This window comes from Motacilla alba, chromosome 22 (genome assembly GCF_015832195.1).
Source record: "Motacilla alba alba isolate MOTALB_02 chromosome 22, Motacilla_alba_V1.0_pri, whole genome shotgun sequence".
NCBI lineage: Eukaryota > Metazoa > Chordata > Aves > Passeriformes > Motacillidae > Motacilla > Motacilla alba.
The window spans coordinates 348,225-371,419 of NC_052037.1; the positions used below are offsets into that span (position 1 = coordinate 348,225).

General features: G+C 55.8%; 1 protein-coding gene across 1 annotated transcript in view; it reads right to left on the reverse strand.

Annotated features, from left to right (window-relative positions):
* The window catches only part of PEBP4 (phosphatidylethanolamine binding protein 4), a 39,089-nt gene extending 16,549 nt beyond the window's left edge, over positions 1-22,540 (reverse strand). Inside the window, exons 1-2 of the mRNA XM_038160157.1 lie at positions 22,529-22,540; positions 22,103-22,201 (exon numbers count right to left, since the gene is read on the reverse strand). Of these exons, the coding sequence (XP_038016085.1) occupies positions 22,103-22,201; positions 22,529-22,540 (111 nt within the window). The remainder of the gene's footprint in view (positions 1-22,102; positions 22,202-22,528) is intronic.
* Positions 22,541-23,195: the final 655 nt, after the last annotated feature.

Consider the following 23,195-nt stretch of genomic DNA (forward strand, 5'->3'; position numbering starts at 1 on the left):
TATAAAGACCAAGAGGTCTTTTCCCAGCCCTGACCCCCAGCCAAGGGGTGTCCCAGAGAAGCTGTGGCTGCCCCATCCTGGGAAGTGTCCCAGGCCAGGTCGGACGGGGTTTGGAGCGCCCTGGGCTGGGAGGAATGGGACCAGATGAGTTTTAAGCTCCCTTCCAACCCAAACCGCTCCGCGATCCCATGGAACTGCTTTTTCCCAGGAATTTGGATGGGGCAGAAACGTAAAAGCAGAAACATGAACAGAGGCTGCTCTTCCCCACAGAGATGCTCCAACTCCCCCCACACTGCTCGGGGCTCAAACCCCACAGATTCAGGATTTACACCCCAATTCCCCCCGGGGCCGGGGCCGGGGACGCCGCAGCAGGTCCCAGTGCTCGGGTGGGTGTCCCCAAGGCAGGACGAGTGGGGGTCCTCCCTTGACCCCCCTCCCTCGCAGGCAGCTCGCCCGAGCCCCGGCTCAGTTACAGCAGCAGACGAGATGTCATCACACCGAGAGCCCGGGGCTTGCATCACAAGTGTCTTGCAACGAAGAAAGCCAAATTTTTTACAGGAGCAGCACACACGCTCTCTCTCTCTCTCACACACAGCCTCGGTAATTAACTTAATAGGTTTCTTACAGAATGCCCCGTGAGTGATGCTCAACATATTCAAGTGTTGACAAGACGGCGCTGAACCCGACGCCTACACAACGGGCAAACGAGGCTCGGAGCGCAGACACACCTTCATTGTCTGAAACTTGTAGTAAAACTCCGAACCCGCCCTTGTGAAATGGGGAGCTGAGCAGATGGGGCTGAGTAACCCTTCAGCTGCCAGGACCGGCTGCAGGACCTGGCAGGACCCAGGTGAGGTGGGGCAGGTGGCGCCCAAGACCCCCAGATTAATTTATAAGTGCGTTGGGCAAGGTGGAGATCACAACAGATGTTCCGGATATATTTGGGATGTGTAATTAAGAGTTTTTAGCCCACTACGGACCCCACAAGGGATCATCGTCCTTTGTCCTTGTGGGTCCCTTCCAGCTCAGGCTATTCCACATTTCTGTGCTTTGCTGGGCATTTCAGCAACTTCTCACTCCTCTACAAAAATATTCACCCCCCAGAGATCAGCTGTAGATCCACGGGCATGAACACGGCGCTGTCCTCTGGGTTTGTTCCAGATCAATATTTGGGACACCAATCTTAACAAAAAGGCTGCTGGACTGTCCCTCCATTGTGTCACCTGCCCAGCTCCAAGAGGAATCATTCCCTTCCCTCCTGGGTCCTAAAAGACACGATTTTGGCTCATCTGTGCTGGGTGGGCTCAGACCCCCACGCCAGGAAAAGCAGCATCAAACACCCTCCTAAAGAGCAACAGCACCCATGGTCACCCGAGGAAAAAAGGGGGAAAAAACCACTGGAGAAAGGATTAATGGGAAAACCAGTTTGGATGGAGCTGTGTTGCAAGAGGCAGCAGAGATCCATCTGCTGCTGGTTTGGGATGGGATCTTGAGTCAGGAAAATTGCCTAAGAAAGGGTGGTCGTCCGTACAGGTTTCTCCAGGTTGGGAAATGTCCTGCCAGCGGCTGGGACCCGCGTGGAGCAATCCCGATCCCAGCCCGGCTGTCATCACGGGGCTGACGAGCTCCCAAACCCGTCGGGCTCCTCGGCGTCCCCTCCACCTGCACGGGGCCCCGCAGCTGCGCCCCGTCCCTCTCGCCCGGGATGGGATCCGGTTGGATCAGGGGGAAATCTGTCAGCAGCTGCTGGTGACAGCGCAGCAGCAATGGGATCGTTCCCACGCGTCACAGCCAATGTCCTTCAGAAGGCTGAACCCCAAATTGGTGGCTTTTCCTCGTCCTCCTGCACGTTGTGACCTCAGGGCAGGCACTGGCTGCTGCAGGGATGCAGGATCCATCATCATTCCCAATTTGAGAGTTGCAAGAGCATTTCAGAGGCTTTGATTAACAGAGCAAAAATCCTAGCACCTTGGGCACACTTTTGGGGGATTTTTCCAGCATCAGAACCTTGGGCGCAGCAATTTTGGGGGATTTTTCCAGAACCAGAACCTCAGGCACAACAATTTTAGGGGGGATTTTTCCAACACCAGAACCTTGGGCACAGCAATTTTGGGGGGATTTTTGCAGCACCAGAACCTCGGGCACAGCTGGAGGATTTTTGCAGCACCAGAACCTTGGGCACAGCAATTTTGGGGGAATTTTTCCAGCACCAGAACCTTGGGCACAGCAATTTTGGGGGAATTTTTGCAGCACCAGAACCTCGGGCACAGTAATGTTGGGAATTTTGGGGGGATTTTCCAGCACCAGAACCTTGAGCACAGTGATTTTGGGGGACTTTTCCAGCACCAGAACCTTGGGCACAGCAATTTTGGGGGGATTTTTCCAGCACCAGAACCTCGGGCACAGTTGGGGGATTTTTGCAGCACCAGAACCTTGGACACAACTATTTTGGGGGAATTTTTGCAGCACCAGAACCTTGGGCACAGCGATTTTGGGGGATTTTTCCACACCCAAAGGTGGATGCTGCAGACAAGACCTGGGCTGCAGACAGGCAGAAGAATCCACAGGGCTAAGGTGCACGGGAATTAAGGATTTAGCCGGGAGTTAGCTCGGTATTGTCAGGGAATTAAAGGTTTACCTGCGCGTTGCAGACGGAGGCTTAAAGATTTTACAAACACACGAGATTTACAGCTCTCCCAAATTTCGACACCCTCGGGTTTACCCCGCCAGGGAGGATTTTGACCGGGTCTGGATGGTTTCCCTGATGAAACCTGGTGGCAACGGCGGTGGGAATTGGGGCTAAGGCTTAACCCACGGCCACGTGGCACCCAAAATCAGCCCAAAACCCTGAACCTGTCTGGGCTCTTGCAGAGATGGAGCCAAGTGGGATCAAACCCTAAAGCTGCACGAGGTAAAGCCGTCGCCTCAGCGTTCATTGGAGCAGGAATCTTTGCACTAAAGTCTCTTTTCTCTCCTCAAAAATCTCAGTGACATTCCAGATTTTTGGGAGTTGGAGCATCCCTTCCACCAGCACCTCCAGCAGCGATGGCTGGACCTTAAACCACACAACCACGGTGAGGCTGCGGGGCAGCGAATCCTGCACATCCATCAACCCCTTCCGAGCATTCCCAAAGATAAATCCCGACAGAATGTGAGGGAAGCACACCCCAAACACCCAACAAACCCAGGGCTGGCAGCCCGGCCTGCTATCATCTGCCCATCGGGAATTGCAGCCGCTTGCATGCGTGGAGCAAGGCAGAGCTGCGGGAGCTGTGCAATTCCCAGCCCGGGGCGAGTGGCTCACCCACACACTGGGAACGGGAGCTGCAGGCCGGGCCCCGATGCAGGGAGGATAAAGCTGCCCTTACGTAAGGCCCGGGGTTGCGTGGAGGATCCGTGGCGGGAGCAGACTTGCTCTGGGCTCAGCCCGGACCGTGCCGGCAGCCCCGGGATGGATCCGGGCTGGAATATCCTGGGATGTGCGGCACGGGAGAAAACCTCGCCCTCCTGCCCTCCATGCTGGAGGTTCTCTCCTCATCCCAACCCCTTCCCAAAAAATAGGTGTGAAATAGGTTGTTGTTCACCAGGGTGATTATTAATAATAACTCGGCTCCGTGGTGCTCCAGTTTTCCCGAGCTCCCTGGCAGCGTTCCGCCGGGCCTGGTGATTTAGTGCAACTTAATTATTCCCGGCGTTTCATCACCTCTTGTTTTTGATGTCTGTGTCTCTGTCAGGGCCTCACCTTCGTGACTAAGAGAGCCAGGGAAACAAACTGCAGGAAAAGGGAGTGAAAGGGGGAAAAACCCTGAGCTGGAGGGTGCTTGGAGGCTGGGAAGGCTCCGGAAGGTGTCCCACGGGGATGGCCCGCGCATTCCCGCTGCAGGATGGGATGTGCGTGGGGATGGAGCCCCTCATGGGCTGTGGGGGGCTCTCACCCAAACCCACCCCAGGTTCCAAGCCTTGGCCGTCGTTCCCAGGAGCAGAGGGAGCAGCATTCTGTGGCTGCTCCTTCCCAGAGGGAAAGGAAGGTGCTGGGGCTTGTGTGCCCCTTAAACCCCTCAGCGAGGAGCTCGCGGCTCCCTCGGCCCCGGGAAGCGTTGGCTTTGCTGGATTTGGCTCCCAAAAACCCGGGAGCTGCCAGGTGGGGGCTGGCAATGGAATTCCTGTGGCTCCAAACCTTCCATCCCAAGCAGGGAGCCCAAAGGAGCCACGAGCAGAGCCAGGAGCAGCTCCTGGGACCCTCGAGGGGACACCGGGAACGCACGGGGGACACGGGGAGGACGCAGGGATGCGCACAGGGAAGGAGCTGCTCCAGGGAAGGAGGAATTCCAGCTTCAGGGCTGCAAGGGGGAGCATCCTGCAGGGATGGGGCTGGATGGGGATGAGCGACGCACGGCAGGGCGAGCACTGCCCCAGACCTGCTGGGTTTTCCTGGGAAATGGAAACCAGGAGCAGGTGGGACCAGGTGAGCGCATTATCCAACATTTCACACACAACGGAAATGGGAAGAGTCCCTTGGAATGGCTAAAGAGCCACTCTGGGCTGCAGCAAGGGCATGGGATGCAGGGCTGGGGTACAGGTTTGGGACTGGGATGCAGCATTGGGGTGCACGGCTGGGATGCAGGGCTGGGATGAGGGGCCAGGATTTAGCACTGGGATGCAGGGTTGGGATGAAATATTGGGATGCAGGGCTGGGATGCATTATTGGGATGAGGGGCCAGGATTTAGCACTGGGATGCAGGATGGAGATGAAATATTGGGATGCAGGGCTGGGATGCAAGGCTGGGATGCATTATTGGGATGAGGGGCCAGGATGCAGGGCTGGGTGGGACATAGCACAGGGACACAGGGTGAGATGTAGGGCTGGGATCCAGGATTGGGGTGTAGCATTGGGATGCAGGGCTGGGATGAAGGATTGGGATGCATTATTGGGATGAGGGGCCAGGATGCAGGGTTGGGTGGGATATAGCACAGGGACGCAGGACGGGATGCAGGGCTGGGATGCAGGGTTGGATGCAGGGTTGGGTGGGATACAGCACAGGGACACAGGGCTGGGATGCAGGGCTGGGACTGAGGATTGGGATGCAGGGCTGGGACTGAGGATTGGGATGCAGGGCTGGGGTGTTGTCCTGGAGCACAGCTCTGGGAGCAGGGCTGCAATGTGGTACTGGGATATGACCCAGGGATAGAGCAGAGGGTATGGAACTGGGGATTGGCACTGGGAGATTGCACTGGGGTAAAGCACTGGGATGTGGCACTGGGATACAGCTCTGGGATGTGGCACTGGGACATGGCACTGGGATACAGCTCTGGAATGTTGCCTGGGACGTGGCACTGGGATGTGGCTCTGGGACATGGCACTGGGACATGGCACTGGGATGCGGCACTGGGATGTGGCGCTGGGATGTGGCACTGGGATACAGCTCTGGGATGTGGCACTGGGATGCGGCACTGGGATGTGGCGCTGGGATGCGGCACTGGGATGCTGCCTGGGATGTTCCCACTGTGGGGCACAGCAGGGCAGCTCAGCAGGTGTCCCACCAGGGCACAGGATGCTCCTGGATCCCTTTGGGATCTGCCAGCTCCTCTCTGGCAGTGCCAGCCTGGCTCAGCATCCCAAGGATTTCACCCAACCCTGGGAAAACCCAGGCTCCACTCCAGGCCGTGCCAAACTCTGCGAAGCCGGGGGAGAAAGCCAGGAATTTTCACAAAAAAGGAGGAGAGAGAGAGAGAGAGAGGGGATGAAAAAGAAAAAAAAAATCCCACAGCATTCCCAGTATTTCCCTGTGTGTCTGTGGCCTGGCGCAGCCCTTCTGCTCACTGCTCTGTTTATCCATGACAGACAACTAATTAACATCGGAGCCTCTTGAAAGGTCTTTTCAGAGGTAATGTTCTGACAGAGGATGTCAGTGAGGAGCAGTGATTTGTCTAAGCAGTGATCACATTGTTTCAGACTGAATGAGGTGAATATTAAACTGCTTTAAATGCACTCTTCATAAAGCACTAATTACATACTCCCGGGGGAGTACGGGCAAGGAATACTAAACAGCCGAAAAGTCAACAGAGTGCTTTTTATAGTATGTTGCTGGGTTCTGTGTTTTTCTGTCTTTCTTTCTCTCTCTCTCTCTCTCTTACAGTAAAATCACAGCACGCTGAAGAATACACATTTATAGCACAATGCTTCACATCTAATTATATGGCAATCATTAGTTTTAACCTGGGTGTATTATATTTTCTTTGATATATCGTGCCCCCCGGCATCTCTTTGCATAGAACACTTCCAAAAGCATTTTCTCCCCTCCCTGGAAAAAAATGTGCTTTTTTTTTTTCTCCTTTCCAGCGTTAACATTTGCTTATAATTTTGTTTCTTCCCCCTAAACAATTTTTTTTTTTTTTAAATTGGCAGGAATAAAAAGGGGTAAAAAGAGGGGAGGAGGAGAAATCCGTTTAATCCAAATAAGAACCTGTTCCCTCCCTCCTGGAATCATGCACTTTATTATTACCAAGGTAACTCCACTGGGGTTTTAAAGGGAAAAGGAAACACAGAATGGGCCATTAATGAATTCCTGCAGATCCTGCTGCACTCCTGGTCTGGCTCGGCCAGAATTCCTGATGGGGGGAACAACTACTCCATGAATTATTTATTTTTTTAATAGCACAACTTGGGCGGAGGGGGGAGATTGAAGTCGCCGCAAATAAATCCTCCCTGCGCTGAAAACCTTGCGATCTTCTCATCCAAGAAGTGGAAAAATAAAAGAGCAGCATGTGACAGGCCCGGGTGTCCTCAAGGAACCTGCTGCTTCCTCCTGGGAAACCATGGGAAAGCTGGGAAGAGGTGCTGGGGACACAGATGAGGGGCACGAGGGCTGTTGGACCATAAATGTTCCCCTAAATGCTCAAGGTCCGGCTCAATAGCACGAGGTGTGGCTGAAATTTGTCAGAAAAGGCTCCAACACAGAGGATCTCCTTCAAATTGCAACTTTCCTGCCTCGCAGCACCTTCCAGGGGTCTGAGGGGGCTCCAAGGAAGAGGGAGACAGGCTGGAGCAAGCTGGGATGGTGGGAGGTGTTCCTGCCCATGGCAGGGGTGGGATGGGATGGGATTTAAGGTCCCTTCCAACCCAAACCATTCTGGGATTGAAGGATCCTAAAGGCCCAGGGCTGGCTTCGTAAATGTGGGGCCTGGCCCAAAAGCGCGGGGCAGGCTTCATGAACAGGAGTTATGGCTCAAGTAAACTGAGCTGGATTCACATGCACAGGTCACAGCTCAAAAGGAGAGGCCATAGAGTTGCAGAATCATGGAATTGTTCAGCTTGGAAAAGCCCTCCAAGGTCACCGAGTCCAACCAGTGCCCGATGCCCACCCTGTCACTGAGTGCCACGTCCAGCCCTTCCTGGGACACTCCAGGGATGGGCACTCCAAACCCCTCTGGGCAGTTCCAGGGCCTGAGCCCCCTTTCCATGGGGACATTGCTGCTGTGCCCACCCTGAGCCCCCTTTCCATGGGGACATTCCTGCTGTGCCCACCCTGAGCCCCCTTTCCATGGGGACATTCCTGCTGTGCCCACCCTGAGCCCCCTTTCCATGGGGACATTCCTGCTGTGCCCACCCTGAGCCCCCTTTCCATGGGGACATTCCTGCTGTGCCCACCCTGAGCCCCCTTTCCATGGGGACATTGCTGCTGTGCCCACCCTGAGCCCCCTTTCCATGGGGACATTGCTGCTGTGCCCACCCTGAGCCCCCTTTCCATGGGGACATTGCTGCTGTGCCCACCCTGAGCTGCCCTGGCCCAGCCTGAGGCCGTTCCCTCTGCTCCTGTCCCTGTTCCTGGAGCACAGCCCGACCCCCCGGCTGTCCCCTCCTGGCAGGAGCTGTGCAGAGCCACAAGGGCCCCCCTGAGCCTCCTTTTCTCCAGGCTGAGCCCCTTCCCAGCTCCCTCAGCCTCTCCTGGGGCTCCAGCCCTTCCCCAGCTCCGTTTCTCCCTGCCCTGGGTCACTCCAGCCCCAGGACCGTCCCTCCGGCCGTCCCAAGGGCGCAGCTCCTCCTGCCACGGACACTTTGTCACTGCCGGGTCACTCCAAGGCCACCCCCTGCCCCGCCAAAGCGCCACACGAGGCCGTGGATGTTCTGTCCATGCCCACACACCCCGTTCCCAGGATCAATCCCGCTCCGCGTGGCACCGGGTCCCACGGATCCGGGCGGGAGCGTCGGGAACGCCGCGCGGAGCCGGCGCTGGCTGGGCCCTTCCTTCGAGGTGCAAACTTCCTCGGAAAGGAAGAGTCATGCAGCCTTTAGAGTTTTTTTTGTTGGGTTTTTTTTTTCCCCTTCCTTTAAAGAACATGAAAGAATCTGATAATTACTTCTATCTACCACCCAACTGTACTAATTACCAACCTATTTCTTCACAGTATGACAGACACAGGCTCTCCAAAACACATAGAGATAAATTAGCACTAATTGGTTTTCCTCTGGCTGTTTGAATTAGTATTTAAAGCTCCAATTACAAAGCAGAATAATTACTATTAATGTCCTGTCGCAGTACAAAAGGCAGATATCTCGCGAGCGAGTCCAGGTGTATTATTACACCGATTACAGAATATTTAACCTGGCTCGTTAAGACAAAGGCACGGGAAACTTTAAAAAGAGGGGGGGAAATAAAAGGGAAAAGAAAAACCGCAGATGGTGGCAGGTCCCTGCAGGGGATGCATGGGGGGGGTCTTTGAAACCTGGGATGAGAGAGGTACAAGAAGGAGAGAGGGAAGAAGAGCAGAAAAGGAGAAGAGGGGGATGAGAAAAGAGCAGCTCTTTGGGAAAGCAAAGGAAATCTGGGGGGGTGGGGGGGATGCAAGTGCTGCTCTCCCAGGCAGAGTCCACAGCTTAAAAGGCAGAGTGCGGTGCTGGAGTGTCCCAGGGGTCATGACCCAATGCCTTCCTCCTCCTCCTCCTCCTCCAGGAGGTTCCACATCCCTCAGAAGAGGAGCAAACCCAGCTCCTGCCCAGGGGCGCTCTGGAGCCAGAACTGCCCCACGGGATGGAGGTGGGAAGGGGCAGGGGCAGGACAGGCAGGACCATTCCAGCAGCTCCTCCATCCTGGTGATCCCAAGGGTCAGGGAGGATCAGGATGGAACATCCCTGTCCCCAGCGGCTCCTCCATCCTGGTGATCCCAAGGGTCAGGGAGGATCAGGATGGAACATCCCTGTCCCTGCACTGCCATATCCCACCCCAAATCCTGTAGGCCTGGGCTGTGCATCCAGCTGGGAACACACAGCCCCATCCCTGACCTTCCCAGGGATAAGGGGAGGGTCTGCCTGTGCCGTGCCACCGCGGGACCGTGTCACCACAGGGACAGTGCCACCACAGGGACAGGGCCACCACAGGACCGTGTCACCACAGGGACAGGGCCACCACAGGGACAGGGCCACCACGGGACCATGTCACCACAGGGATGGCGCCGTGCTCTGCCTGGCACTGGGCGGTCCCTCCTGGTGCAGGGGGGGACACGGGGTGACTCCTTCCTCCTCCCACTTCATCCATCCCTGGGAAATCTGAGCTGGGGGATTCCTCTGGGCTGGGTCACCCGCACCTGCAGCCCCAAGGGACACTCCAGAACCTGCCCCAAGAGGGGAGCCTTGAGGTACCGCATTCCATGGCGGTGCTCCCACACGGATCACGTCCCACAGCAGCCGGGACAGCATGGGGACAGGAAGGAAAGTCATTCCGGGGAGTGAAAGCCGTGGTTTTACCACCCCCGGGGCTGGCACATGGGACTCCACACGCCCCTGCCAGCCACCATCCTCTCCATGCTCCCCAGGGCCGGGATAGGCTTCTCCCAACGTTCCATCGCTCCGGGCTGGCGGGGATGGCACGGAGGGACAGCCCGGCAGTGCCCTCTGGTGCTCCCCGTCCCCCGCCACCAGCCTGGCCCTGCCCTGGGGTCCCCACTTTCCGCGGGGGGCTCTTTGGGCCATCCCCGTGGGGCTGCTCTGGCCAGGGCAGCGCCCGAGCCTCCGGAATCTCCTCCTGGCGGGACCTGTCGGTTCGGGTGCTGCCCGGCAGCCCCAGCCCGGGGAGGGCACCCCGGGAGCGGGGGGCAGCCCCTGCCGCGGCCGGGGGGTGCTGTGGGTGTGCGGAAAAGAGGGGAGGACGGGGAGGGATCTCTTTTTCCGAGCGAAGGTGGGTGGCGTGCGGGGATGCCAGCTGGCGATGGGCTCTATTTCTACTGACAAGGCTTTACCCTGTAGGTGTGAGGAATTCCAATTAAATATTCAGCCTATTTGTCTGTGTGTGGGAGAGGGTTTGCTGTGCAGGAGGAAAGCCTCACATTCAGCTCCGGAGCTAACCATTAAGAGAGAAATTAGCTCAGTTCATCAAGGGAAGCCAGCGGAGGGTTTTCCCTCGCTCTCCTACCTTGTTCCATCCCTCTCGTTGAGGAGCAGCGGGGAGCGAGCCCAGCGCGCTCGGCAGGGGAGCGCCGAGAGCCAGCAGCCCTTCCCAGGCCCCGGAAAGTCATTTCCCCCGTGCCTGGGGGATCCGATCCCGGCTCAGCCCACCCCAGAGGCTGCCCGGGGAGATCGATGTGGCGGGCGAGGGGTCGGAGGCGTTCGGATTTAATTGCTCTCGCATTTACCGGCCACCTCCTCGGCGAGCCGCTCACAAGACACTAATTAATCACTGCGAAGCGAAAGCTCTCGCTTCTAGATGATCTTTTTAAGGTGGGAATGCCCCGTGAGAGTCGATGCCTTATCGATGAGGGGCCCTTTAGCTGGATCGATGGGGCTGCAACGATCGTCCCTCGCCGCCCCCGCGGGTTTGGGGTCGGGTTCAAGGCAACTGAGAGGCTCCGGAGGGAGGAAAATCCCTCAGGAATACATCCAGCCCATCAGCTGGGTGACAGTTTGGGGTGGAAAATGGCATTTTGGTACCGGGATGCTCCTTGAGCAGCGCTGTGGCAAAAGCAGGATCCTGCACTGGGGGAGTTTGGGGGAGAACTGTGCTTCCAAAAAAAAGAAAAAAAAATTAAAAAAAGAAAGCCACCATGGAGCTGATTTCACCGTTTTCTGGAGCTTGACGTGTTTTTGCCCTTTTGAAATAACTTTCCTTCTCAGAATACCCAAATTTTAAATAGAACCTAAAGTGACGAGAATAAAAAAAAAAAAAAGAAGAAGAAGAAGAAGAAGATGACTTTTTCATGAAACCACAAACGATATCCTGTTTTCCTGCTCTGTTTTGAGGAAAAGAAGTCGTTCCTGACGGGAATGAAGCCGTAATTTCCTTCTCCTGAGGGAAGGCAAACGTCCAGGCTCCCCCAGGTGAGGAGCACTGGGGGGGACTCAGGTCCTGGGACCCCACTCTCCACATTTAAATTTAAAAAAAGAAACACCAGGGAATTTAAGCCAAGCATATTTTGGAGGAAGATGAAGGTGATGGGCTGCTCTGAGAGGGGGATGGGACATTAAGGGAGGTCCCAGCGCTGCTCTGTCCCCTTGGCTGGTCAAACCAGACCGTGATGCTTGGCCCTGCTAGGAGGAGGAACTGGTTTAAAGGGTTTAAAATCCTCACTGGGAATTTCAGGCAGGAAAATGAATCCTTTGGTCCAACTCCAGCGCAGATGCCTCCGGACCCAGGCCGTGCGGAGACTGTGCTGCCATGCCTGGGACAGATATCCCACCCCTGGGACAGACATCCCACCCCTGGGACAGATATCCCACCCCGGGGACAGACATCCCACCCTGGGACAGATATCCCACCCCGGGACAGACATCCCACCCTGGGACATGGTCACCAGGGACTTCCCTGGTGCATCTGAGAGTTCCAAAGTTCATCTGGAAGGAAAAGCCTCGCCTGGATCCCGTGGGATGCTCCCAGTCATGCTGAGCTTCCCAACCTCCTCCCCCTCACAGGATGCAGGGATCCCTACCCCCTTCCCAGGCTGCAGCGTGAAGGAAGGAGTTTCCCTACCCCTTCCCATGCACAGGATGCAGGGATGCGCTTCCCTCCCCCCTTCCCCTCCTTCAGCACGAAGGAATGAGTTTTCCTACTCCTTCCCAAGCATGGGGTGCAGGGATCAGCTTTCCTCCCCTTTTCTTCATGCATGGAAGGCAGAGAGGAGCTTTTCTACCCTTTCCATCCCCAGGATTCAGGGATGAGCTTCCCTGACCCATTCCCATACCGCAGAATGAAGGAACGAGTTTTCTCACCCCTTCCCACGCACGAGATTCAGGGATCTGATTTCTTACCCTCTTCCCCCTCCCCAGGATTCAGGGATGAGCTTCCCTGCCCCTTTCCATACCCAAGAATTAAGGGATGAGCTTCCCTGCCCCTTTCCATCCCCAGGATTCAGGGATGAGCTCCCCTGCCCTACACAGGATTCAGGGATGAGCTTTCCTACTCCATTCCATCCCCAGGATTCAAGGATGAGTTTCCCTGCCCCATTCCATCCCCAGGATTCAGGGATGAGTTTCCCTGCCCCTTTCCATCCCCAGGATTCAGGGATGAGCTCCCCTGCCCTACACAGGATTCAGGGATGAGCTTTCCTACTCCATTCCATCCCCAGGATTCAAGGATGAGTTTCCCTGCCCCATTCCATCCCCAGGATTCAGGGATGAGCTTCCCTGCCCCTTTCCATCCCCAGGATTCAGAAGCCTTACAGCGTTTCTCATCAATCCCAAATCCTGACCCTTTTATGGGGCACAAAACGCCTTTTTGGGGCCGAGCGTCCCACCGAGGAGCAGAATCCCTCAGGGACGAGCCCCGCACCTTCCCCATCCCACGGGATCACCGCGGCAGCACCCCGCCCTCGGGACCCCCACCCGCACCCATCCACCCGACTCCTTCCCTTTGCTCCTGAACTGCGAACCCGGGGGCTCCAGAGCCGCCCGCAGCTCGGGGTCTGACTCCGGCACTTGGCTCGGCGCTGTCGCTTCGTTCCAGGCTACCCCCGGGTAGGTGTGAGGAACTCCAATTAAGCATTCCGCTGGCTCCCTGTGTGGGGGGACAGGCTCTGCTGTGGAGGAGGGAAGCCTCGGCGGTGACTAATCGCTCAGACACCGGGTGTCTGTGGCACCAGGGGAGGGCAGGCAGAGGGTTTTCCTTCGCCGCGCAGCTGCCTCTGCATTCCCTTTTCGGGAGCGATCGCGGCTCCCCGCCGGGCTCGGGGGCTCCCGGGCGGAAGTTGGAAAGATCCCAAGCATCTTTCCGGCGGTGCCGCCGCCGCTGCTGCGGATGGCTGTGCTGCCGCAGCCTCTGCTGCTCTGCCTTGCACAGCCCCAGGGGAATTTTCCCCGGGAAAAGCACATTCCCGCGGTCTGAAGGTGCCCCGCGCATCCCCTGCCGCGGAGGGGCCGTCGGGGCTTTGGTGCCCTTTGGATGAGCATCCTCAAATGTGGGTGAGCGCCGTTAAATTTGGGTGCTGAGCCCCAAAATGGGTATTTGGCCCTGGCCCGGGGAGCGGAGCAGAGGATGCCACCCTCGGCCGCCACTCCAGTCCTGACTGAGGCGTGACAAAGTGGCCACCGCAAGGTCATCACCGCGAGCCCCGTGCAGACATCGCCTCCCACACCCTCCCGTTCCCCATGGCAAATCCCAGCTCCACGCACCCAGCTGGATGAGGGCCCCCAAGCACCCCAAAACCGCCCCCCTTGCCCGGAGCCCGGACACCTCCCTGGGGGACAGCGACAGGGGGTGGCACCGAGGGCTGGGACACGCGCGGCGGTCCCAGCCTGGCGACACTGCCCCACTCCACGGCGACACCGAGGCTCTTCCCCAGCCTTCGCAAGCCCTGCCTGGGCCGGGGCAAGAGGCGGGAGCGGGCCCGGCCCAGCCGGCGGCTTCGCCCCCGCTCCCCGGGGAGGCGAGAAGGGGGCCGGCGGCCGCCCCCCGCCACCGCCGTGGGCAGCGGCAGGATGTGCTGTCCCTCCCCTGCACTTCCCAGCGAGCACTTTACATAACTTCTGCTGCTTAGTCACAGCTTCGACTCTTTTTTTTTTTTTTTTTTCCCTTTCCCTTTTTTTTTTTTTTTTTTTTTGGAGCGATTTTCTCAGCCGCATCAGAGCGCGAGTCATTTCGGCAAGGGAAGTCCCTTCCTTTCTTCCGTTCCCTTGGTAACTGCACAAATTTGCTCTTCAAATGATTCATGACCGGGGTGCTGTAGGAGTTCCCTCCTCCAACACAAATCGCTCCCACACAACCACACACATGCCCGATTAATCATTGATCAGTGTCTCTCCCGCAAGGCACGCCCGGCTCCAGCGCTCTCCTCCGGCCACCGGGATGCTCCCGAGGTCCCTGGATGCTCACAAATGTCCCCAAGTAGGGAACACAGGCAGGAGTTTGTAAGAAATCCCATCCCCGGACAGGTTTTGCAGGCTGTAAATGGAATTTTCCCGTGGTGGTGGGACGGGTTGGTGACAGGAGCCAGCGGTGGGGTCGGAGCTCGGCGCTGCTGATGGTGCTGGATAAACCTTCCCCGAACTCCCAACTGCACCAGCTTTATTCAGGATCTGAGCTTTGATTCCATCCCAAACTTCCTCAGATTAAACAGAGGGAAAACTGAAACGGCAGAGGGTCACCCCCCACCGTGATCAGGCTGGGGGATAGAACCCAACAGCAGAAAAGAGCCAGAAAAGAGCCAGAAAGGAGCCAGAAAAGAGCCAGAAAGGAGCCAGAAAAGAGCCAGAAAGGAGCCAGAAAAGAGCCAGAAAGGAGCCAGAAAGGAGCCAGAAAAGAGCCAGAAAAGAGCCAGAAAGGAGCCAGAAAGGAGCCAGAAAGGAGCCAGAAAGGAGCCAGAAAAGCCCTTTTTGTACCCCTGGTAAGCAAGGCCAAGAATCATCCCAGGGCCTCACACACCTGCACCTGCACAGGGAAGCAGCTTGGGATGGAAGTGGCAGCTTGGCTGCCAGGAATACCTCAGCTGGAAAATAAAATTAATCTGTGAAATCTCTCCCTGCCGTTTTTTTGGTAGGATTTATCTGATTTATTCTCTCCTCGTTATGAGGAGCTAATTAACAAACCAGCGTTTAAATAAACAGCAGCCGGAGTGTTTGTAACCTTGGCTTTATTGAATTGTGACAAATTAGTAGCCTCTGCGTGTTAAATGAAACAGAAGCATCGAGGGAAAAAAACCCTGAATTCCTATTTGGATAACGATCCTTGCTGTGGACACGGAGCAGAGAGAGCAACTCCTGGCCAGTGTGGAAAAATCCCAAATAACCCCAAAACCTGGCAGGTCTCTGGGTGCTGAACACTTCAGCGCTGTGGCTCCACCCTGAACTCATCCCTAGGGAACGGCAGGGTCAGGATGAGGCTGGGGTGTGGGTAAATCCAGCAGCCCCGGGAGCCTCTGTTAACGCCCCGTTCATCAGGGATCCACGATAATAACCCTAAAATAATCCTAAAAGGCACCTCTGTGCCCAGCCTGGCATCCCGCGGCTCCAGGGAGGAGGGAGCAGCATTCAGCAGCATTCCCAAGGGATGAGCCAGGGAGCGCAGCCACGGCTGCGTGTCCCAGGCCAGCCCTACCCTCCCTCCCAGAGGGAAGGGAGATTTTGGGGTGCTTTCCCCCTGTTTCCAACACTCTCTCTCCATCCCTGCGGGATGGCCATCCCCAAAATCCAGCAGAGCCGTCGCTGGTCCCACGGGCGCTCCCAGCTCCTGTCCCGCTGGGAAAGGCTCGGTGACGGCTCTCTCGGGGCTTTGGGAGCGCAATTACCCGGCAGTGTTAATTACTCTCCAGGTGAGCACAAGGCCGAGCAGGGAGCGTGCCAGCGGCTCCTGTGGGGTGGGAGTGCTGGGATTGCATCAACCCGCAGCGCCCCGGGACAGAATTTCCCTCTGGACAGAGCACTCCGACGCTGGTGGGATCGCAGAATCATGGAATTGTTTGGGAAAAGCCCTCTAGGATTATCGAGGCCAGGCAATCCCCCAACACTGCCAGGGTCAGCACCAAACCGTGTTCCCAGGTGCCACATCCGCACTGGATCCCTGCTGGAACGGTGACCCCACCACTGCCCTGGGCTGGACAACCTTCACAGGGAAAAAATCTTCCCAAAATCCAACCTGAACCCTTCCTGGCACAACTTCTGTCCTGTCATTGGATGCCTGGGAGAAGAAACTGCTCCCTGCCAGTCCACAGCCTCCTTCTAGGCACAGAATCTCCTTTCAAACATTTCTCAGGATGAGAAATTCGTGAAATCAAGAGTGGTTTGGGTGGGAAGGGATCTGAAATCTCCTCCAGTTCCATGGGCAGGGACACCTTCACTGTCCTGGGGTGCTCCAAATCCTGTCCGACCTGGCCTTGGACACTTCCAGGGATCCAGAGGCAGCCACAGCTTCTCTGGGAAGTCCATCCCAGGGCCTCACTACCCTCACAGGGAAGAATTCCTTCCACAGGAGCTTGGAGAGCCAAGAAAACTTCCCCCTGAGCTGCAGCCTCTTTACTTACTTTGTGTTGTTTTTTTTTTTTTAATTTCTTTTATTAATAAAGGCTTCATTAACGAGCAGCGACAGAAACTCACACCAGGGAACTGAGTATTCCGAGGAGCCAAGTCATCAATTAAACCAACATTTCCCTCTGTTCTTTCCCTTTCAAACCCTCGGTTTCATCACCGAAAAGCAGAGTCGAGAGGGCTCCAGCGAGGAGGAACAATAGCAGGGCACCAACTCCTACATCTGCCCCTGCTCCCCCCCGGCGAGGCGGGGATCGGCGATCCCACAATTCCACGGATCCGTGGGAACCACGGATGCTGCATGGCACGGGCAAGGAAAGCTGCCCCAGCACCTTCAACAGCTCCCAAAACGTGGAGCCCTCCTGTCTGCAGGGAACCCAAAAGCTGATATTCCCCCTCCTCAGCATCGATTAATTATTAAAATCATTCCTCGCCCTGACTTTTTTCTCCTGCTGGGATGGTGAGTGCACCTGCATCACGAGTGCTCGGCAAAAGTGTCCCCAAGGTGTCCCTACGACTCTTCACCCAGCAGCCGAGGAGCCGGGGAGGCAGCAGCCAGCAATTACCCGCCGGATTCTCTGATTTTTGATCAATCCAGCATTCTGGAGGAGCTGGAGCTGAGTCCTGTGTGCTACAGAGGAAAAGTTCCCCGCAGAGCACACGTCCCTTTGGGATGGGGACCGAGCCAGGGAACAGGGCCAGGGGCACAGGCGAGCAGCCCTGCAGCTCCATTTCCATCCCTCCCTTGTGCAAAAACCCCATAATTTTTAAGGTTAATAAACCCTTGTTTGCTTAAGACAGCACCTGTTTCTATGGTGACACTTGCAACCCAGAGCCTGTTTATCAACGGCGACGCCGCGCGCGGTGACAGCGCAGCCACCGCCGGGAAGGACACCGTGGGGAAGGCCAGCGGTGCCGCCAGCACCTCTGGGGACAGCGGTGCCACCGTCCCTCAGCACCCGAACGCGCCAATGCCCATCCCTGGGGTCCCCGCTCTGCCCTACAAAGCCACGGGAGGGGCTGGAGCAGCGGGAGCTGCGCCCACAGTGGGGGGAAGGCCGGGGTGAGCGACGGGTGCCAACGGCTCTCCTTCAAAAACACCGGATCACCTCCCCTGTGCGACCCCAGAGTTGCCTGTGGCAGCTCCGTGCCTCAGTTTCCCCAGGGCCCTGCCCTGGGAAGGGGATCAGGGCGGATCCAGGCGGTGCTGGTGGCAGCAGAGCCCGGCGGGTCCCGCTCGGTTCCATCCTGGCGCAGGATTTCTCCCGGCTGGCAGAACCCGTTTCCATAACGACTTTCTGTTACAAACATATTTTGATAAAAATAAAGTTAAAGCGGCGAGGCTTTAGTGGAGTACAAATTCGCTGCTCTCGCCCTCCCCCTTCCTCCTCCCCGAGGAGGGGGAATAAAGACGGAAAGCTTTCCATTTGAAGGGCAGTATTTTCTCCCTTCTTCTTCTTCTTTCCCCACTGAATACAAAATGGAAAACCTTGTTTACCGGGGATTGGCTGTAAACCGGTTCCGACTCTGCCTGGTTACCTGATGCTCTACAGTATGTACAGGATAATGTGATAAATTCATTTCCAATTCACTGCATTATCCTTTGAATATTTTAATGACTCATTGAATGGAGTAAAAAAAAAAAAAAAAGAGAGAGAAAAAAAAAGCTATTTCAAATGAACAATTATGCTGCATTAGAGTAAAGGCTGATTATATTTAAACACTGCTTCCATGGATAACGGGACATATCGACCTCCGCCTATAAGAGCTAATTTGGCTCTTATCTCTAAATAATTTTACACTGCAAATTACCATGAAAACCTAAAGGGCTTTAAAAACATTCATCAAAAGATATTATTCCACTTTGTAGCAACATTTTTATTTAAATTATTTTGAATAGGAGTGAAAGCATCTCTCGTGTTTGACAATCGGAGCGGCGACGGAGCAGCGGCTGATAAGGAACGGCGAGCGGCGCCGAGGGGACGGGATGGTTCCATCCCAAAAACCCACCTGGGAGAGCAAATCCCGAGCCAAACCCCAAAGCTGGTGGCGTGCCAAAGTACTGCAGCACCCAGGAGTGGCATTTTGTGCTGCTGGAGCGGCTTGCCTCCAAACTGCGGGATGGCAAAGCCTGGGTGACGCCGAGGGATGCCAGGGCAATACGCAAGCGATGCTGGGGGGAGGCTGGGGTGACACCCGAGGGATGCTGGGGTGACACACGAGGGATGCAGGGCTGATGCCCGAGGGATGCTGGGGTGACACCCGAGGAATGCTGGCGTGATGCCTGAGGGATGCTGGGCTGATGCCCGAGGGATGCTGGGGTGACACCCGAGGGATGCTGGGATGATACCCAAGGGATGCAGGGCTGATACCCAAGGGATGCTGGGCTGATACCGAGGGGTGCTGGGGTGATGCCCAAGGGATGCTGGGGTGGCACCCAAGGGATGCTGGGCTGACGCCCAAGGGATGCTGGGCTGATGTCCGAGGGATGCGGGGCTAATGCCCAAAGGATGCCAGGGTGGTACCCGAGGGATGCTGGGGTGACACCCGAGGGATGCTGGGCTGATGCCCAAGGGATGCTGGGGTGGTGCCCAGGGGATGCTGGGGTGGTACCCAAGGGATGCTGGGCTGATGCCTGAGGGATGCTGGGGTGGTACCCAAGGGATGCGGGACTAATGCCCAAGGGATGCTGGGTTAATGCCCGAGGGATGCCAGGGTGGTACCCAAGAGATGCTGGGGTGATGCCCAGGGGATGCTGGGGTGGTACCCAAGGGATGCTGGGGGATGCTGGGGTGATGCCCACATGATTCCTGGGGGATGCTGGGGCAAAGGCAGGGCAATACCCAGGTGATGCTGGGTGATGCTGGGATGATACCCAAGGGATGCTGGGCAATGCTGGGATGATGCTGGGTGATGCTGACTACCCTTGTGGTGCTGGGCAACACTGGGGTGACACTGGGGTAGTACCAAGCACTGCTGGGCAACACTGGGGTGACACTGGATGATACTGGAATGGCACTGGGTGATACTGGGGTGACACTGGGTGATACTGGGGTGGCGCTGGGTGATACTGAAGTGGTACCCAAGCACTGCTGGGCACACTGAAGTGACACTGGACGGTACTGGGGTGACGCTGTCTCGGTGCTGGGGTGACACTGGATGATACTGGGGTGACGCTGTCTCGGTGCTGGGGTGACAGTGGGTGATACTGGGGTGACACTGGGTGATACTGGGGTGACACTGGATGATACTGGAGTGACACTGGGTGATACTGGGGTGCTACCAAGGACTGCTGGGTGATACTGGGGTGGCGCTGGGTGATACTGGGGTGGTACCAAGCACTGCTGGGTGATACTGGGGTGGCGCTGGGTGATACTGGGGTGGTACCCAAGCACTGCTGGGCACACTGGAGTGACACTGGGCGATACTGGGGTGACGCTGTCTCGGTGCCGGGGTGACACTGGGTGACGCTGGGGTGACACCGGGGCGCGGGTGGGCTCAGGGGCTCCGCCAGCCCCCCGGCACGGCACCGGCCGCCCCATCCCTCCCGGAGAAAGGCACTTGCAAGCCCCTCTCTGCACCAAAGCAACAGAAGGTGTCATGTAAAGCCTACACGGTTATTTTAGAGCCAGTGTGCAAATAAGGCTGTCAGCTGAAGCTCCTCGGAGCCAAGACTTCCATATCCCCCCAAGGATCTGCATCTCAACGAGACACCATGTGGCTGAGCCCGCCGGCTCCGCACCCGGGTTCGGGGCTGGGGGATCGGGAAAACTCCTCCCAGAGACGGCAGCACCCCCCCCTGCACCCCCAGCCACGGGCACCGAGCTGAGTGGGTTTGGTCCTCATGGGATGGGGAGGATTTTTTGGAGGTTTATTGGGCATTTGTGGGATTTGGGGGATTTATACGCGTTTCTGTGCGTGTAGAGGAGAGATACATATACACACACCCACGGGAGACAGAGGGGATATATTTATCCCATCATTATAGGGATCATATCAATATATAGGTTTTATATAGAATATTGCATGGAATCAGTGAATATCTCACGTTGGAAGGGACCATCAAGAGCACCGAGGCCAAATCCCTGCTTGGAAATGTGTGTTTATATTTATAAATGAATTGATCTCGTGATAAGAAAGCTTAAGGAATTGTTGGGGTTGGGATCCACCCCGTCCCTGGCAGATAGGGAAAAACCCTTTTCCCTCCCCAAAATCTCCTCTTTCCTGCCCTCTTTCATGGCCTAACACAGAATTTTTGACCGTCGAGATCACAAATGGCATCACCCAAACGCCAGGGGAAAAATATCCCGCTTTCCATTTGTGCTGGAGGTTTGAATCCCACATTTCCCTATTTCCCTCCTTTGCTTAAAAGATTTCACACTCAAAAAAAAAAAAAGGAAAAAAAAGGAAAACCACAATAATTAGCAAGAGGGAACGGCTCCGAAGGATCTGTGTACAGAAGGAAACACAGGAGCTTGGGCTCCTTTGCGTTTGGTAAATATTAAAATTAATGAGAGACTTTCAGGACCCTGTTGTTAGAAATGCAGAAGGGTTTCTGTGAAGGATAAAAACACAAAACAACATGAAAAAAAAAAACCCCAAGCCCTGTACACAAATTCCTGCAATTATTCCCGATGCTTCCTATTTTTCAGCTAATTATGGAATTCATGGAAAGTATTAATATCCTGTTTTAATTTGCTTAATATGCCCATTAACAATAAAAAGTCTAATTAAGGTATCTGTACAAAGAGCCCTCAGCAGTAATTTCAGAGAATAATAGAGGAGAACGACGCGATATTTCTTGTTAAATGCACGCTGCAAATTAATTGATATCTTAATTAGGCTTTAGTACCCAGATTATCAGTTAGATTGATTTAGGGCTGCAACATCTCATTTTTTGAAGGCATAAAACAAGCAGGAAAGGAAAAAAAATGCTTTTCCAAAATATTTCTGTGAGCAAAGCCATGACACGCTGGGACAGGGAGAAGGACTCATCCCGTGGACACAGCGCTGGGAAGCGCCACAATTCATCCCAAACTCATTTCCCCCCTTGTTTTCTCACTGAATTCAAATCATTTTTAATCCAAAAAAACATTCAACAACTAGAGAATTAATTGAGATTTTCACCAAACCCACTTTTTTAAGCCCAAAACCCAACCAGCAACAGGAGCTGTTTGGAAGGACGCGTTGTCTCCGCAGAGAAAACCGACGGTGGGGAGCTGGCAAAGTGTTTTTTGGGTTTTTTTTCCCAGCATTTCCTCAGGAGAAGGAGGGGAAAGAAAAAACCAAAAACCCAAGCAGCAATATTTTTGGACCAGCCTGGCTCTTTATAGCCTGAGGAAGCACTTCCCTACCTACACGCCCAGCACCATTTACATTTCCCTGGCAAGTGCTCGTCCTCCCCTCCGGGGTTTCTCCAGGAGGAGTTTGCATCCCATGGGATTCCAGCCCTCCCCGGATGCTCGGGAATGATCTCAGGAGGAGTTTGCATCCCATGGGATTCCAGCCCTCCCCGGATGCTCGGGAATGATCTCAGGAGGAGTTTGCATCCCATGGGATTCCAGCCCTCCCCAGATGCTCGGGAATGATCTCAGGAGGAGTTTGCATCCCATGGGATTCCAGCCCTCCCCGGATGCTTGGCAGTGATCCCCGTGCACTCACCAGGATGTCGGTGACCAGCCAGTGCCTCCAGAAGCGGTGCCGGGGGTTTTCCCTGTTGGGACAGTCGGGGTCCACCATCACCAGGACATATTTCTTGTTCTGCAAGAGAAGAGAGGGGGATGCTGTGGCCATGGGGTGACAGCAAAAAGGCCCCAAATTCCCATTTTTCCACTCTTTCCCAGCAGGAGCGCTCTGGTGGTATCACCCCAGAGGTGAGCGAGGAACGGGCGCCAGGGAAGGCCACAAACCCCCTGGGGACGATTTAATCCCAAATCTTTCCAGAGGAAAAATGTAGGTTCTGCCTCCTCCAAAGAAAAGGCACCAAGGAGAATTCCCTCTGCTTCTCAGCACATCCCACTGAGGCGCAGGATTGCAGCCACTCTGGTATTTTCGGGATCCTGAGTTGGTTGGGGACAAGCTGGGTACCCCACCCTCCATGGGGGTGGCTGTGGGGAGCCAAACTCTACCCCAAACTTCCCAAAATAACCAAAAGATGTTCCCGGGATGCTGCAACAAGCAGCACCTGGGGGTCAGGTACCACTCCTGGGTGAGGGAATTGGGCAAAGAGAGCTGGGATTGATGGATAACACCGGTTTAGCCCCCAGGAAACCCTCACAGCCCGGCCCCGGTCCCCACTGAGGGTACCGGGCACCCAAAGGTGCCACCAGCACGGAGCCCACGTGGATAGTTTGGTCCGCTGAGGATGGAACTGAGTTGGAAGTGACCTCTGGAGGGAAAACCTGCTGATCTCCAGGGATTTAGCAGGACCTCAGGCACCAGATTATCCCACAAGCACGCAGATTAAGGGATCTATATCCGAGTAAAAGCTCCAGGTGCGTCTGTCAGGGCGCCAGCGGTGCCACGCTCCGCTCCAGCCGCCCCGGGGCTGGGCTGTCACAAACAGCCCTGGGATTTAGCCCTGCAATTCCCACTGGAATTAGCTGGAGCTCCGTGGCTGCGTCCCCTCCCCGGTGAAACCGGGCAGGGATTTGCACCATGAGGTTCCTGGGGCTGACACAATATTTTTGCTCCGTTTCCCAACCTCTGGCTGGGGTAAAGAGGCAAAAACCCCCCCGGGGTGTTGCCATAACCT